The sequence below is a fragment of the Balaenoptera ricei genome, chromosome 15 (genome assembly GCF_028023285.1).
Source record: "Balaenoptera ricei isolate mBalRic1 chromosome 15, mBalRic1.hap2, whole genome shotgun sequence".
Taxonomy (NCBI): domain Eukaryota; kingdom Metazoa; phylum Chordata; class Mammalia; order Artiodactyla; family Balaenopteridae; genus Balaenoptera; species Balaenoptera ricei.
The window spans coordinates 53,680,691-53,698,802 of NC_082653.1; the positions used below are offsets into that span (position 1 = coordinate 53,680,691).

The 18,112-nt window shown below is 44.9% G+C and overlaps 1 protein-coding gene across 2 annotated transcripts in view; it reads right to left on the reverse strand.

Annotated features, from left to right (window-relative positions):
* The window catches only part of CREBBP (CREB binding protein), a 129,563-nt gene that overhangs the window by 37,774 nt on the left and 73,677 nt on the right, over window positions 1–18,112 (reverse strand). For both annotated transcript variants that reach the window (XM_059898588.1, XM_059898589.1), the window contains exons 4-11: window positions 15,633–15,873; window positions 14,177–14,290; window positions 6,107–6,349; window positions 4,593–4,695; window positions 4,218–4,364; window positions 3,264–3,381; window positions 2,570–2,741; window positions 1,909–1,953 (exon numbers count right to left, since the gene is read on the reverse strand). In XM_059898588.1, coding sequence (XP_059754571.1) covers window positions 1,909–1,953; window positions 2,570–2,741; window positions 3,264–3,381; window positions 4,218–4,364; window positions 4,593–4,695; window positions 6,107–6,349; window positions 14,177–14,290; window positions 15,633–15,873 — 1,183 coding nt within the window. The remainder of the gene's footprint in view (window positions 1–1,908; window positions 1,954–2,569; window positions 2,742–3,263; window positions 3,382–4,217; window positions 4,365–4,592; window positions 4,696–6,106; window positions 6,350–14,176; window positions 14,291–15,632; window positions 15,874–18,112) is intronic.

The following is an 18,112-nucleotide window of genomic DNA, read 5'->3' on the forward strand; positions in this document are numbered from 1 at the left end:
AAATAACAGACTGTTCATATCCAGAAAAGACGGCACCAATGCAGTGGTGGTGAGGGTGACAGGACGGGGTGGGTGGCGGGGCAGCATGAGCACAGGAAGGCAGACAGTCAGGTGAGCCGTGAGCACACGAGGCTGGGGCAGCGCTCGGCACCGAAGCGTCCCAGCGACAAAGCAGATGGGGGTAGCGTGGGAAGGCGCTCCCACCATCTACGGAGGAGGTCAGCTAAGGCCAGGGCGCCCGTCTGAGCCAACCCCTCAGAGCCTTCTGGAGCACCTGACTCCCATCTCCTCTCCTGCAGGAAGCCTGTTCCCATCACTCCAGGCCTCCCAGCCCTTTGGCTGGGTTTACATTTATTGTTAGAATCTGGGGTAAGACTCAAAACATGGTTTTAATTTTGCAAGCACATTAAGCATCTAGAAAGTGCCCAAGGGTTGGCAGTTCTCAACCTCAGCCTCCTCTCCGTGGACTGGAAAGATCTCACTTTCACAGCTACCTTGGCCTTTCCAGAGGTGCCACAGAATGAATGACACCTCACTAGCTGCCACGCGTCTCCAGACCACGAGTCTCTCTCTTTGTAATTTCCCACAATACTCTGTAAGCTCTGAGCTCAACATAAATGCTGGTTCAGTAAGTCTTAGGCCCGACACTGGCATTTAAAAGAATCCTTGAGGCGCTGCCTTAACACTGTGTAGCATGAGAGGCCGTCAAACAACATGTGCCTCCCTCAGCACCACCAAGAAATGTCATCCTAAGTAACTAGGCACCAGCACAGGCCCAGGACTTCCCAGGAAGCCTATAATACAAAAGTGTCCCACTCTCCTTGAGGGTTTTATTAACAAGAGAAGATTTTATTAAATAAAAGATGTACGAAGAAATGGCACCATAAAAAGTCCCTCTTTACAGACGCAGACATGTCGGTAAGCGGGGGGTGCGAGCGCGTCCCCAGAAAACGCCTTCCACTCTGCCCAACAGCCACCTCCTCAGGCCCCAAAGCAGCAGAGTCCTCCACGTCATCCCCGACACAGCACTCAGCCACTTTCCGAAGGCTCCACCTCTCTGACTTCGTGATTTCTTTCACCCTTCATATCTAGTCCACCTAAACAAGTCCCTGAAAAGTTTCCTCCACAACATCAGTTTATCTACCAGGTCTTTATCAGTACGCAGTATGGTCACCACGGCTTTTAAAATGACCTCTTCTACCCTCTTGAACTACTCTACACACGGCAGCAAGGCCTTGCTTTGGAATCTTCTGGATAACGTCACCACCTTATTTTACAACCTGTAAAAACATCCTACTGTTCAAGTCTCAATTTGACAAGAGCCGTAAAAGCTTTGAAATGACCCTCACCCCCAAACTCCCAAACTAAAATGACTGCTTCAACAACCACCAATAAAAAGATTGCCAGTAGCACAGCCTGATGAGGGTTCTCTGAGCACAAACCCTCCTCGGCCAGCCGCAAGCAGGCATGGTACCTGTGCTCACAGGGCCCAGAGCAGCCCCCACTTTCCTCACCTCACCACCCCCCCCACCGTGCTCCTGCCCCAGGATGGGCTTGATGCTCAGAAATGTTCCGAAATGTTTCTTTGCCCCGCCTACAATACAATGCTTTTTTTTGGAGACTCTTCCTAAGAATAATGTCCTCTCTTGCCCATCAAAAAAAAAAAAAAAAAAAAAAAAGTTAACTCCTACTTCTGATCTCCTTGGAGAGCTTTCCTGTATCACCAAACTTTCAAATGCAACAGATATTCATACTACCTGTGGACATGAACTCTGCTCATCAGCAAAAAGGAATGGAAGGAATAAGAGGAGGAGCTACAAAGAAATACAGAGGGAAGAGGACAAACCAATAAACTTTGTGGATGTAGAATGTTAAACCAAAATATGATTCACAACAATAGTTAAATACCTTGAGAAACCTGCATGCGATTCACTGGCAGAGGCATGGGCCCATCTATAATGGCAGGAAAAAAAAATGGGTTATTTAAAATAATCCTTGGGACTTCCCTGGTGGTCCAGTGGTTAAGAATCCACCTTCCAACGCAGGGGACGGGACGCGGGTTCGATCCTTGGTTGGGGAATTAAGTTCCCACACGCCGCAGGGCAACTAAGCCCGCGCGCTGCAACTACTGAACACGCGGGCCACAACTAGAGAGCCCACGCACCACAACCAGAGAGAAGCTTGCGCGCTGCAACAAGGAGCCCACACACTGCAGCAGAGGATCCCACATGCTACAATGAAGATCCCAACGAAGATTCCGTGTGCCACAACTATGCAGCCAAAAATAAAATAAATAATTAAAAAAAAAAAAGTTTAACTTAATAATCTTTCAAACTTAAAGAGAAAACCAGGTCCAAAAGTGCTGTGCATTCTGATGCCAGCACACCCGCCTTTCCATGAGAGAGACTCAATGTCTAAACACAGGCCACTGCAGAAGGTCACAGCCACTACCACACAGTTTTCACAGCATAGGCTTCCAGAGAATATAATTCTATATGCTTAGAAATACACACCAAATGCAGAAGGAAAAACAAGGAAACAGACTAAGGGCTGGAAATGAAGTCCTTACTTGGAGGTCTCACAGGCTGTGCCTGTGGTATCCCAGGAGGCTGTGTCCCGGGGGCTGGTAAGGCTGGCTGGTTACCCAAGATGCCTTGTTTGTGTAAACGCGATCTCCGTTTTTCTTCTAGTTCTTTTTGTATCTTGTAGATTTTCTCTGCTAGTAAGTGATAGTACTCATCCTAAAAAGCAGTAACATTCAATACTAGTTATTTGTAAAAAAAAACAAATGATCTGGTTTTGTATGTTCTAACAAACTAATGAACTTTAAATTAAGTACACTGGCACAGGTAAGCATTCAGCACTTCTGATAAACCAGTGCCCAGTGATGTTACAGGAGTTATCAGATAGGAGGTACTGAGTGCTCATTACATTCATTCCACAGCTGAACCTCTTCTTGGACACTCACTGACACTGGCAATAACACAGACAAGCACTGTGAACACTGCCGCTATAAAGTACACCCACGGATTAAAAACATTTTATATACCTCATTTACCGCTGTAGCGGAGACATCTGTACTCTGTAGTTACAGAACAAGAGAGTTGTACGGGGACCTCATGTCTTAACTGGGAAGTCTCCCTGGTCAGTGCCCTCAAGTGATGAGTCTACCAGATGTCCCCATTTCCAGACAATAAGGCAGACAGATGCAGTTACAGCTCCCATAGGTGCTGTGTGTGGCTAGAACACAAATGGCAACCTACCCTGCTGTTGGCAGACTCATACATGTCCCCTTCCACTTTCTTAGCGTAGGCCACCAGGTTCTCCATGCGGCGATCCTTCAGGGCTGCAGGGTCAGGTGTTGGGAAGATGGCTTGGACACTGAAAAGACAACACACACTCTCAATCTACTTTCAATACAATGTCTGTCCTGCCACTTTATATGTGACACGGAAAGAGAAGAAACAATCGTCTACCTATGGGCGCAATACACTGCTGACAGAAACCCCCAATCTCTCTCGCCTAGTTCATGAATACACAAATGAAGTCGCTCTCTGGAGACAATACTGACCTGTCAATTTATCTACAAGTCAAACACACCCATATTTTGCTATTAACAATAATAAGTGCTGGACCATCTCAAGAATAATACGATTTTGAATTCCTAATTTTTAAACTACTTATTATAAAAATTTTTGATTAAAATAATGAAGGAGAAAACAAATCTCCAAGGGTTGAATCAAGTTAACCTCACCTTCAATTTAACTTAAATAACTGGAGAAAGTTAACTATTAATTTCCTGTATGTTAAACTGTATGATAGTAGTGTCATGCCATCTGTATTTACTAGGCCCAAATTCCTCCAACTCTCAGGGGTCTCCACAAGTATAACCTTGAGCCACAAAATAAGGCTAAGCTTCTTAGCTAATCCCAGGTCCCTGGTGCATCCCAGAGCTTAGAAAACAGGCCTGGCCCCCTGCAACATGGGTCACAGTTCATGTCCCTCTGTAGGACCCACTGGGAAGGCAGGGTCTGGGATTCTCTGGCCTTCCTAAACAAGCATGTGACCCCCTTCAGCTGCTAGGCTACAATCACCTGGGACCCAAGAGAACACTCAGGAATTAAATCAGACATCGATGAAAATGCAAAACTGTCACATCGCCATCAGTCACAAAATGTTTCCACCACATGTGAATAATGGGCGAGGTGGCCACGTACAGTTTATGCACTAGATGGCTCCTCAGGTCCTGAGTGACATGTTCATGCCAGCCTTTCCGAACGCCAGTGCTGGAAGGAGGTGCTGCTGTGGGTATAGTGCTGAGGGTTCCAATGTTTCCAGAGTTTGAGCCGTCACTGATCAGTGGGCTAAGGAAAGAGTAAGATTTATCCAACTAAGGTTCGCCAACCATATGGAACTTTAAACTGTATTGGAAGGAAGGGAGGGAGGGAGGGAGGGAGGGAGGAAGGAAGGGAGGAAGGAAGGAAGGGCGGGCATCACACATTTAGAAAGAATCAAGAGCTTCCCGTGGTTACCAGTACACTTTCACGTGCAACTGTCACTCAGATAGGAGCCAAATCAAACACGGGTCTTACTTTGCGGCCCCAAGGGAAGTTGGAAGAGCTGATTCTGAAATCAAGTTTGGTGGCTGCTGATCTGTTGTTATTCCTCCTGATGGAATGTTCATTGGGTTATTTCCTTGAAAGACAAAAAGAAAAGAGATCAACCAACTGCTGAATTATAATATACACTTTAAAGTCCTGATAACAGATAAATAAAAAGTCACATATAAATAAATGATTCTTATAATAATAAACGCTATGGCAGGAACTCTGGGAGTTATATTTTCAACAACGGTGATCAAATTGTATAAATTCAGTTGCAATCTCCTTCCCACTGCACTTTATAACCAAAGAAAGGCATTTCTATGGAGGCTGGCTGGCATCATGAGTGCCCTGTGGCTGCAGAAAAAAACCAGAAATGATCCATCTGCAGATTCAGATTTTGATTCTGGTTTCATTAATATCATGACTTAAACAAGTAAGCTAACCTGTCACATACATGTTCATCATCTTTTTTTTTTTTTGCATATCAGAAGGTAAAAATCATAGAAATTAAGTGCAGGTGAAGAAGATAAAAGGTCAACTTATCTACAGTATTCATTCTAAAGTAAGAAAAAGGTGAGATACAGAGAAGTTAATAGTCTTGTTCCAGATTATACCACCAATAGGAGTAGAGTTAGATTATAATGCAAGTTTCAGGGCTCCAACCCAGCCTCCTAGCCAGCAGGAGTTAGAGATGTATTAGGGTGATTATTTCCCAAAACGCAACAGATGAGATGTCTTTAACTGGACATTTTTAAGGTTAAAATATTTGATTAGGAAAAGAACAAAACTAGCACAACAACCTTGATTTAACTTGCTGGCATAACTGTTTGGCTTAAGTCTGAGTTTAAAAGGACTATGCCAATTTGAAGAGAAACATTAAGGAGACAGTATGCAGAGACGGCAAGAACTGTGGAGAGGTGTGACTGAATGATGAAACACTGGCAATTAATGGGTTGAGATGACACTAGGAAACACTAATCCATGGAGAAGTCTGAGACAGAAGAGATTTTCTAAGATTCCTGTTAACCTGCCCATGTCCAGGCTGGTCACCTCCAGCCATGAGGTAGCCCATAACCAAGATGTGCTAAGAGCTGTACCCACCTTCAGGCTCTTTGTCAAATAAATGGTCTACTCAGAGTCAGTGCAAGTGGTACAACCCTAATTCTAACTTGTGAGATTCTGTATTCTGAGCCATATGAAATGCCCTTTATGAAAACTGTCCAGACAGAAGCAACAAAAATATTGGTTCATTTGCAAATGCTATGCATTTTACAAGCCTGTAACATCTTCAGTGCACCCAACACTTTAGCCGTTTCCTGGAAGTTTTTTATTTCAATCATTTAAAAGATATCATCACCATAATATATACATATATTAACTTGAATTTAAAGTAAAAACAGTAGCTAAAAACAGTAACTGAAAACAGCCTTGGGTTCCAGGAAGACTTGTCATTCCCAATGCTGCATGTGGACAAAGAAATTCTTGAGACTTCTTTCACCTACCCAGGGGGTTGAGAGTCCTCATCTGCTGGTGAGTTTGAGGCTGTGCTGGTTGCTGGCCAGGAACCTGAGGCTGCAGCTGCGTCTGGGGCTGGTTCAGGTAGGGGAGTCCAAGAGCAGCATACGCTCGTTGCATGGAGCTGGGGTCTATGGGATTTGGGTTACTTAAAGAAGTGGCATTCTGTTGGCCTGTGCCAACAGAACCAATTGTGTTTTGAATTCCACTAGCTGGAGACCCCAGGATGGCTATAACAACAAACAGACAAACAAAAAAGGTAAGTAAAAGGGAGAAGTCCGCAAATGATTTAAAAACTACTGAAAAGCAAGTAAAATTTTATCAGAAGACCACCTATGTATGTCACGAAGCACTGGAACAATGCTACCAGGAAAGGAACTGTGCAGAGAGAAGGATCCCATTCTATTCATCTATTCTGCACAGCAGTAGTTGAAGAGCAAAAAGCTGAAGAAAAATTCAAGCTTCTATGTTAGAAAACAACAGACCACAATATCAGTGATTACCTAATCAAAGTCATCATGTATTAAATCTAGAGACTCATAAAAGGTCGGTTCTGCGGAAACAGCAAATGTGTAACAACAGAAAGTTTCTGATTCTTTGGGGGTCATCAGCCACCACTGAGATGAGCTAAGGAGCCCCCTCCTGCTGCTGCTCCCCCAAGTCCTTCACTTCTCTCCTGCATAGGTACAGAAGGATTAACAGAAGGAGCAGAGGTGATACCTAGTTGGTCAGTTTTGTTACTTACTAATAACTTGAGATCTATGACACGACCTTCCAAAAAACAAAAGTGCACTTCCTTGAAACTGCGGCGTACAGTGACCAGCTAACACCACACCTTTCTCTCCTACGAGTTTCCTATGCAGGAGGGCACCATGCTGAGCTCTCTGCTATGTGAAGCTGTTCGAGAAATGCTGTACTTGACAGAGTGACTATCTAGCTGAAATGAGTGATGGACCGAGGCTTGGCGTCCCCTCAGCACCGCTGATACTCAGAACTGAGTATCAAGATGCTCGGCCTCGGCAGCCAACCTCGGCTCCCATGGCCTGGCCTGCGGCTGGCTCGCAGGGTGTTCTCTCCAGCTACCCTTCTTCCTGCCTGATCCCCAGAGACTAAAGGAAAAATCTGTGGCAACATAAAGAGCCCCATTTCCAAGGGCTTCAAAGTTAACAGAGATGGCCCCAAACATCCATCCGTCTGTCTGTCCATCCATCCATCCAAATGTCCTCATTTGCTGAGCACTCAACACATGGCAGAAGTTTTATGTCATACCATTTATTCTTATTCTTAAGGAGCTCCTTTCTTTCCAACTTCCTAAAACTTTATAGTCATGTCATAAACAGCAGCTTATAAAACTGATACTATAACATATGATCTCTGATACATAAACACTATCACAAAGCCTTTCTTTAAAATTCAATTACCTTATGTGTAATAACAATAGTCTCACATTACCATCAGTGCAACTATAACATAAACAACTCAAATACTTATCAGCGTAACTTAATTAAACCAAAATGTGTTAAAAAAAAAACAACTTGATAATTACACATTCCATACAATTAATTTTTCTAATAAGGATATTCAGATCTCAAACTCATTAATGCTCATTAGACACAATTACACACACCAAGCACCTCATTATTATAAATGAAAATCAACTCCCAAGGTACACTTTATGACAAGCATGTAGCTGAAATAAGTCATGTATAATACCTTATGAAAGTATTTTTTTCCTAATAGCTAATACTCCACAAAACTTTAAACACATGACATTGTACTCCTGAAACTGACATGCTAAATTTTCTAAAAGAACTATGATGTAAAAAGGAAAGTGATAATGGTAGGATGACTTATTTTTCTATCACCTTGTGGTGTAAGAAAGAACAGGCACAGACTACATTGATACACATATTGATCAATTGTGGAGGGAGAGGAATTTAAAGAAACAAGGTATACGTGGCCTTCCGTTTCTGGGTGAAGATGCATTAGCGACCACTTCTTCCTACTATAATCCATTCGCGTCCACACTTCCCCAAATGCCATCCTTTTCGCCAAAATTCCCCATCCTAGGACAAATGCCATTCCCAAGCCCAAGGCCACTTACGGGGCAGGCAGCACGTCTCGTGGAAGCTGCTGACATGGTCAATGCATTTTTTGTTTGTGTTAAAAGCATTTATGTCCTAAATGTAAACATTACTATATTTTTTATTTTCAAAGAAAACACATCTGAAGACAAGCAAGCATTTGGTAATTGACATTTCTAACAATTTAGAGACAAAGGAAAACAAAATACAAACAAATAAAAAGCGTCTCTAACATATATGCATGGCCCAATTTGAGTCCAAATGCTGCTATGAGATAACACAAATTATCTCATGAGGGTAAGGGAACACAGGCGTTTCCTATGGGGGTGACAGCTGATTGAAAGGGGTAAAAGCGCTAGATGCTCTAGCTCTCCGTGAACATCTGCTGGTGTCTTGGGCAGCAGTTAGTCTTCGCTGAATTCCCCCAGCGCCTCCTAGGCCTCTGCTTCTCTGGGCATCTGAGCTTCCTGCACTCTCTCGCTCACTCATTCACTCAACTTGCTGCACAGACTGCATGCAGACTGGATGCTGGGGACTCTGCGAGGCTCCGGGATATGCACTCACGGAGCAGAGGGTCTGATGGGAGAGCAACAAATTTCTCTGATAATACTGACAAATGTAAGGCTGCAGCTCTGGACCCCATATGAGATTCAATGGTGCTCATCTCCTCTTCCCTGCACGGTGCCTAAAGGGTGGACCAGTGTGCGATGCATCTGGATTCTTCCCATGTGGTGGCGTCCAGCACAGGGAAACGAGGTGCAGGTGAGCTGCGGCAGTGTAGCAGGCGCCCTCCCAGCACTGAGGGCTCTAGGGCCGAACAAAAATGAAAGGAGTGCTAAAACAGCAAGGCTTCATTTATCTGGTATCATTGAGAATGCAGCCTGCTGTACTGATGTTTACCCTTTTTTTTTTTGGCCGTGCTGCAAGGTTTGTGCAATATCCGTTCCCTGACCAGGGGGGGATCAAACCTGGGCCCCCACAGTGAAAGTGCAGACTCCTAACCACTGGACCACCAGGGAATTCCCATTTACCTCTTTAAATGTCAAAACCTCTTGTTCTTTTTACCATTTTTACATCGTTTTCTTTCTTAGAGCTCAATGCTATGTTTCATACACAATCCTTAGAATATCACATCACACAGTGTCTCAATACATCTCAATACAGTGTGGGTTCCTCTCCCTTGAGTATCAGTCGGCATTCCTGCTACGTCAAAACACCCCCAACCCCTCCACTGGCACACCGTTCCCCTTCTGTTGCAGCTATACCAAGAGCCCATGACTTAGGAAATAAAAGGCCAAGTTTCATAGCTGGCTCTGCCCAGGACTCACCCACCACTTTTCAAGGCAGTCCTTCCCCAGTGAGCACAAAGCCTCACGGACAGGGTCCATGTACGCTATACACTGCTGCTTTGCAACATTCAATTCACCAGAAGTTCCAGTCTCCAGTCATTCTCAATAAAACTGTGCTCAATTTGGAAACCCAATGAAAACGGACACACTGAACTCCAAAGCTTTGTGAGGTTGGTGGGGGACATGCCACGGAGCAGGCAAAGCATCTACTACCTGGTCATCACTTAGATTTCCACTGAAAAAGCCAAGCTGAAATTTACTCAGACCCGCAGACATCTCTGCAGAGCTGCTCCCACAGCACGGGGCTTCACACACACTGTGCACCAGGACCCCCCTTCCTCTCCAGCATCTTCATGTGCACAGCACAGGGCAAAATGACAAAGGGGAACACCCGAGCCCCAGGGCCAGGCCTCCCATCACAGACACCACCAAGCAAGAATGCACGCCCTGCAGCAGGTTTTCCTCAGAAGCCAACGACTCAGAACTGGCAACCCTGTGTCTCCCAGAAGAGCAAGGACAAAGCTATTCCGATGAAGTCTATCACCAGCGAAGGTTTGGTACTTAAATCAGGGCAAACAAGCCCAATGCTCTGTCCCTACAGCCAGAGGCTGCCCTGCCCCCTCCGCTCCCCGCCCCTAGCCGAGGGCTGTCAGAGGTGGCTGAGGGTCTCTGGGGAGCCCTCAGGTGGAACAGGCGGCCATCCCACAAGTGCTCGCTGACCACCAGGCAGGCGTCTTGAGGGCACGTTTTAAGGAAGACTCAACACCCTGAAGGAATACATTTCAAACAATCAGAGGGGTCTAAAGTTGGAACACACAGCAGGGCCAGGTAGTGAGCATCAAGCCAGTAGAGGTATTCAAGTCACAGGTCTGGGGACTGCCGACTGAGACCCTGTGGAGGCTCACGTCGAGGTGCAGCCCAGGGCCCAGGCAGCCCTGGGCAGTGAGTGGGCTGTGTGGCTCTGGGGCTGACCCTGGGGCACCCATTCTGACAGTCCTTCTGGTCTGAGTTGGGAAACCCGTGGTTTCCCCCAGAGAACAACTCACACCTTCTCAAAAGTTCCAAAACAGACACTCCGCCCTTGAAGGTATTCAGAGCAGCATGTCCCGATCACCTGGGAATTTGTTAAAATGTAGTCTAGTAACACAGGAGGTCTGGGATGAGGTCCAAGTTTCTGCATTTCTAACACACAACCTGGGGGTGCCCGTGCAGCTGGTCTGAGGACCACATGCTGAGTAGCAATAACCCCACTGATGAGGCAACACGAATTCAAATAGGGAATTCGGTCATGTGTTCCCACAGCCCCTGTCCCCGTTGCCACCCTGTACAGTACTGGAATTTACTGGGAGTCAGATGCCAGGACTGACATTCGGTATATACCTTGCAAAGTCCTAATTATTCAATAAAATCTTATTATCTCTATAAGGGATGGGTAACTCAAGATCAGTGATTGCAGAATCTCTTGAAAACAACTCAAGGAAAAATTAAACAAAATCTCAACACAGGCCAAAGAGGTCTGAGTTTCCTTTCAATGACCACTGTGTAGGCTCCACTGGTGATTCTGGCAGGTTCTCTCAATAGAGACATCAGTGAGAGAAGTTAGATAAGTAGGATGTGTGCACCAGGTAGGGTGAGCATCTGTGGGAAACTCTGCCTGGAAAGCACAGCCTCAGTGGACACAGGTGTGTCTCAGTCCCCAGGGGTCCTTACCACCCACTACAAACCTTACTATAGCACAGGAACCTCTGAATCCAGTCAGATCAGTGCCCTTGCAGGCATATCAGCTGTGCTGTCTAGAATGCTCTTCCACTGTTATTTTACTGAAATTGGGCTTCGCCCAGCCCCACCCTCCAGCACACTCTGATCCTCCCTGCCAGGACTGCTGATAATACTGACTTGCCTCTACCTCACTCCTCTGACTGATGCCACTGTCACATCATTTTTAATGTACAGCGGACCCTTAAACAATACGGGTTTGAAGAGCATAGGTCCACGTACACACAGATGTTCTCCAACAGCAAATATGACACCCACACATTGTCATCTGCAGATGCAGAACCAAAGACATGGAGGAACCAAACTGCCAATGCAGTGGGAAGGCCGTGGTTTGATTGACTGACTGACTGATTTATGCTGCGCTGGGTATTACCTGTGACGCGTGGGATCTTTTAGTTGCGGCATGCGGACTTCTTAGTCTCGGCATGTGAACTCTTAGTTGCTGCATGCATGTGGGATCTAGTTCCCTGACCAGGAATTGAACCCAGGCCACCTTCACTGAGAGTGCGGAGTCTTACCCACTGGACCACCAGGCAAGTCCCGGGCCATGGATTTTTGACTGTGCAGAGGTTTGGTGCCCCTAACCCCTGAGCTGTTCAAGGGTCAACTGGATATATTCTAACAGTGGAGCTGACTCTCAGCTGCTAGAGGGTCAGATCCACACTTCCTCTCTATTGACTAAACCCCGTTTCACACATGATAAGCACAACTTGCTTCAGGAGAGGAGGAACAGCAACAAACATTTACAGAAAAGATATTGCTGCAACTTTCTTGCTCATCCTATCAAAGTCCTTTGTACTCACAAAACTATAGTGCTGGAGCCAAAGGAATAGACTCAGAGCAGAAACGTAATTTGAGAAGCATGTAAAAAAACAAAAAAAAAGAAAGCACTTTCATTTCTTCCATGAAAACTTGCCAAAACCTTGCATAAAGTTAGTCTACACCTTCTCCGTGACTTTATATTATAAAATCACCCTGGTAACACCTTACATTATGACTAGGAGAAACACTGTGGTTTACCACTTCTGAGAGCACGCACTGGATCAATTGTCACAACAGTCAGGCAGTTATAAGGAGTTTTTAAAAAAAAAAAACAACCCACATTCATTTTTCTTTTTCTTTTTTTTAAACAAAAACCACACAAAGTGTTTCTTAAAAAGAGAAATCTTTACAATTGTCATGGCAATACATATTAAAAACCAAAAGAGCTCAGAAAATCCACAGCCCCAAGTTAAAAGTTAAGAACGATGTCTTAATTCATTACTCACGGAATTAATACTGTACAACCACAAACTCGACAAATGAATATTTTGGCACTTAAAAAGCCTATTACTAAAATACATCCTAAAACACAAGAAACTAACCATCACAACATACTAGTTAAAAAAAATGTTTTACACTAACTTGAAGGAAAACCAGACTGCATTCCACTAGAACTACTGTCCCAAATATCTGGTTCTAGAAGACCCAGACTCCTAGATCTTCACTTTATATAAGAGATGTCCTGGAAAATTGTGTATTAATTCAATTTTTGGTTAATCAAAGTAAAATTTAACTGATTTAGGAAAGTGACTTTTAAAGGAAGCTTAGTATGACCCCTTCTGCAGGGAGGGAGGGAGGATGACAGGCCTGTGGCCCTGGACCATCTCTCCTGTGCCGTGGACACCCAGCCATGTGGGGCAGGCTCGTGAGGGACCCTCCTGGAAGGCAGGAGCTGGGCTTGTTGAGAGGAAAGCATGTGGGCTGCACAGTGCTCTGAGGAACAGTGTGCTTGTCCATCTTTCCTTGTGCCACATGGAAACAACCAGAAAGAAAAGCAGCACATGTTCTGCAGGCAGAAGTGGGGTCTGAGGCAGGTGATCAAGAAGAATGAGAGTAACGAACACATTAACGACAAACAGGGGAGCGTGGCAAGACGGCACAGATGAGGTGGAGGAAGATGAAGACGACGGTGCTGGAGTCACGGGGAGCAGCTCCAGCCCAAGGGGTGACACGACATCCAAGGGCACGGCCTATCTGCCCAAACTGAGGGACACACCCAAAGACCACAGTTTCACCTCGGAAATGACAGGAAGGGACTTAAAATTCGGGAGAGATGCTCATCCGTTCCCTGCTCTGATGCCTACAGGGAGCCCCTGGGAGCCTCACGCAGGCCTCCTAAGCAGGGCGCTGCTCAGCCGATCAGCTAAAGGCTACAAAGATAGACTGGAAAGATGACAAAACGACAGCACGGTCAAGATGCAGCCAGTCCTGGTGCAGAGACTCTCAATTTGTGCTGAATAAGCTGTTAGTTATGCAACTAGGTCTGGGAACTGCATCTCCAAGGAGGAAAACCTCCTAAACGTCTGCACGGGGGATTTTACCCTGACCCCCTGACTGACTCTTCTAGAACACGGAGTCCTCAAAACTTACTTTAGAGTAATTCCAAAAGAAGTGTCCAGTCTACTCCACCCCTCACCCCGAAGTCGCCGCCATTATAGTGACATGACACTCAAATCTTCAGATACTGAGTATCTGTCAAGAAACATGAAGAGTCATCATGTTGGCTCTCGGCTCTCTGAACAAAGCGACGCTCCTCTTTTGCACTCACTGCTCTGCTGTGACCAATTCTAGTGCTGGGGGTGGAGGGTGGGGGGGATTCCAAAGCGACCATGTCACTGAGCACATGGAGGACCTGTCTACTCGCTAAGCTGAGCTTCACCCTCAGGTCTCCACCTTGGTACCTCTGCTCCCACTATACTTTGCGGTTAGTAGTTTCTGCCCTGCTTCCTACCTACTCCTCTGTATTCTCTTTAGAAATAGCTTATCATCTCATCGCCAAGCTTCTCTACCCACAATGCTCACTTACTTTGTTGGTTTCGCTTGTCACTGGCATTTTTCAAAGGGAGGCAAACAGGACAGTCATGTCGTGTGCAGTTCTTCCAATGAGAGATGATTTGTCGTGAAGATGCACAATGGGCAACTATGACCAGAAAAACAACGAGATGTTATTTTTCTATCCAAATCGTCACGCTTTCAATTACACCTAAATTATAATGCCAGCTTCCATAAAAAAATGGTAACAAGTGTAACCACAGCACAGTGCAGGCAGTCCTCAACTTACAAACAGGCTATTTTCCAAAAAGTTTGTAAGTCAACTACTGAGAGTTCCAAACAAAAACTTCCCATAGAAGCAATGTTATGAATGATGGTGAATAAGGTTCAGCCCATAAATCAAAAACAAAACAAAAACTACTCGACCTGAAATACTGCACAACTGGATTGAAAGGCAGAACAAATAATAATTCTGCGATGTCACTGTTTACAATAAAAATCTTACATTATGTTTAAGGATGAAACCATCTAAATACTATAGCTGAAGAAATATAGACAGAAGCAAATGAGAGGTCTGTGGAGACTCTGACGGGGACGCTGGGCACTTCTCAAAGTACTTGAGAGGGCAGCTGTGCCTGGTCCCTCTGTCTTTATTTTTACTTCCATGTGAAGGTGCTGTCACTTCTTTCTAAAGGTCTAGCATGACCCTCCTCTGCTTTTCCATCAGGATCAGGGTTACACCTGGGACTCACAAATGTCACAAGGGAAAGAGGGAGATCAGGGAGAGACTCTCCCCAAGGTTTAGGAGCACAAGTTTGAAGAGGAGGAAAGAGAATAAAGATTAAAGGAAAGTAGAGTTATTAGTAAGAAACAGTCTCTTCGGGAGAACTGGGGTGTCTGCTATAGAAGAGCAGGCGGGGGGCGGGGAGGGGCACGTGACTCGCCTGAGTCCCCCTCCTGGAGGGGAAGGAAGGAGTGGCAGGGATGATACGGTGCATAGTTCCCCACGTCACAGACAGTCACCCAGGACAACTTCACCAGTATCCCAATGAACCTCAAGACGAAAAGGTGGAGGAGCAAGGCAGTGGGCCCCTGGCAGTGTCGGCACACAAAACGACTGCAAGACAGATGCTCTAGGTTCTGGGAAGGGCGTGTGCATGCGTGCATGTGTGTGAGCTACACTGTCCAAAAGAAAACGGTGATCTAGACAGTTATGACGAAGACAGTGTCAAGAAGGGACAAAAGTCTTCCGTGAGAGAGGAAGGCAGAAAAGAACAAATGCAGGGCACAGCCCCAGCCAGCAGAAGTTCACAGAATATTATAAAACCAAATCGCCTTTCTCCTCAGCAGGTAAGTGTCCAAAGGCATCTGACTGGTCGGCGTGTGGGGACGTAGGTGGTGGGAACCTTATTAACAAGAGAGGTGCCTGAGAATAATAGACAAATTTCGTCCTAAGCTCTGTCCCCAGGACTTCAGAAAATGGCACTTACCTTGACAGGCTTTCCCAGCCTGACAATGTGTCATGTGATTCAAAACATTTTTCATGGTTCGACAATGTGGGAGAGAGCAGGCCCGAACCTCTCCATTTGCTTGTTCTCGCCTCTGACATTTATGAGCGTGAAGCAGTAGAACCAGCTGCTGCTGTATCAGTTTGCGTTTTTCAGGATCTGCAGTAGGGCCCGTTGCAATTGCCTGTGTGGGTCCAATTCCCACTGATGTTTGCATCTGAGACTAAAATAAAACAAATTAATAAAAATATTTTAATAAGCTTTCAGAGTTCCAATTCACGTTCATTAATTATTTTTCAAACTAATGTTAAAGCTGATGGATAGTATCAGCCACAGAGAGAAGGCAGCTGATGAGGTTCTCTTTAACTCATTGGCAACTTTAAGGAAGATCCAGAGGCACAGAAATAAACCAACTCAGAAGCAAGGCTGGTTAAAGTTCACTTTTGTATGATCATCTGAGAGCAAGAAAGCGATTGCTTATTCTAAACTGTAATAACAAAAACCCAATTCACTCTACAATACATACAAGTGCACGAAAAGCTGTTACTACATGAGGTTCAACCATATGAAACTGTTGTTTCTCTAGGCCCAAATGACCAAACATTGGCAATTTCATATGATTCAACCTAATTAAGAAGATTGCCTGACCAATCACAACCCACTGCGAATATCTGATGGAGCATAAGAATCACAGCCACCCTTTGGATTTCATAATCTTGTGACCAGAAGGCCAATACTTGCAGCATTCATTACCTCTCCTAAAAGAATAAGACAGGACTTCCCGGGTAGCACTGTGGTTGAGAATCTGCCTGCTAATGCAGGGGACACAGGTTTGATCCCTGGTCCGGGAAGATTCCATGTGTCATGGAGCAACTAAGCCTGTACGCCACAACTACTGAGCCTGCACTCTACAGCCCGCGAGCCACAACTACTGAGCCTGTACGCCACAACTACTGAAGCCCGTGAGCCCTAGAGCCTGTGCGCTGCAACTACCGAGCCCATGTGCCCCAACTACTGAAGCCCGAGCACCTAGAGCTCGTGCTCCGCAACAAGAGAAGCCACCACAATGAGAAGCCTGCGCACCGCAATGAAGAGTAGCCCCTGCTCGCCACAACTAGAGAAAGCCCATGCGCAGCAATGAAGACCCAACGCAGCCAAAAAATAAATAAAATAAAAAGTTAAAAAAAAAAAAAAGAATAAGACAGCACTTATCTTGAATACAACCACCCAGTACAATTGTTAATGTTTATGAAATGCTTTGCCTTCCATTAAAATTTCTACGCAGACATCTGACAATATTTTTTCTAAAAGTATTCGATGATCTGCTAAAGATTCAAAAATAGAGTTTAGCTGCTCTCAGCCTTTCAAAGTAATAGGCATGACCAACCACATCTCTAAACTGCAAAGAAAATGGAAAAGGTGACCTGTGGAGACCACCTTCTTACTCTTTACCAACTACCAACATTCTTCACACAAATTTACTGAAGAAACTTGTGAAATCAGAGAAATGTAATGTTCCTAATATGCAACAATATAATCCACAGTTCAGGGATTTCTAATCTTCTGCTCTGACAGTCACACTCCTGGCCTGATTTCACAACACTCAGTGCCTCCCATGAAGTACACCACCACTCTGATTTTCCAAATTAAGAATCAAAACTATACACCCGCAATTAGGGGAAAACCAAGTATAAAAATATTTCTTAATGAACCAAAGCTCATTTTTTAAAAGTTACAGGGTTTTGTGCTTTGGTTTTATCTTGATGAGAACTCAGAAAATAAGTGTGTACAAAATCCGCCTGGCTTTCCTCAGGAGCACAACCCCTGGAAGCCTAACTAGGATCCAAAGCAAAAACAAAGTTCAAGCTGAGAGGTCGAGCTTCCTGACTGGTAGAGAAAACAGCCTCTTTTCCTTCTGTCTATTTTTTCCCTGATTATAAAAGCAATATATGCACCCGGTAGAAAATGTGGAAAGCAAAAGAACTAAGGAAATAATTAACATGTGAAATCCTGACAGCCAGGAGTCCACTACTGAAGCGTAGACAGGTTTTTCTTCTTCCAGTCTTTTTTCCTAGGCACATGTGTACGTATGAACCATCTGGCTTCGTATTTACTCCAGGTTCTGTCCCATACCATTAAGTTGTAGTATGATGTGTAGTGAACATGTGGCTATACACTTGTTTATCCAATCTCCCATGATTGGGCATAAACTGTACCCTCTCCTTTTTTTCTGGTACTTTAAAATAAAGCTCCAATAGCCTGTGACTATGCCCCCAGCAGCATTCAGTATCAATGTTAAATGTTTCAGAACTGATCAAACTTATTCCCATGGACTAGAAAGTCCAAGTGGAAATCAATAGGAAGAGAAGAATATGAGAAATGTAAGAAGATCCTTGTTTAGGTCTCTTCTGCATTTATAAAAATTTCAAACATATGGAAAAACAGAGAGGAAAGGATACCAT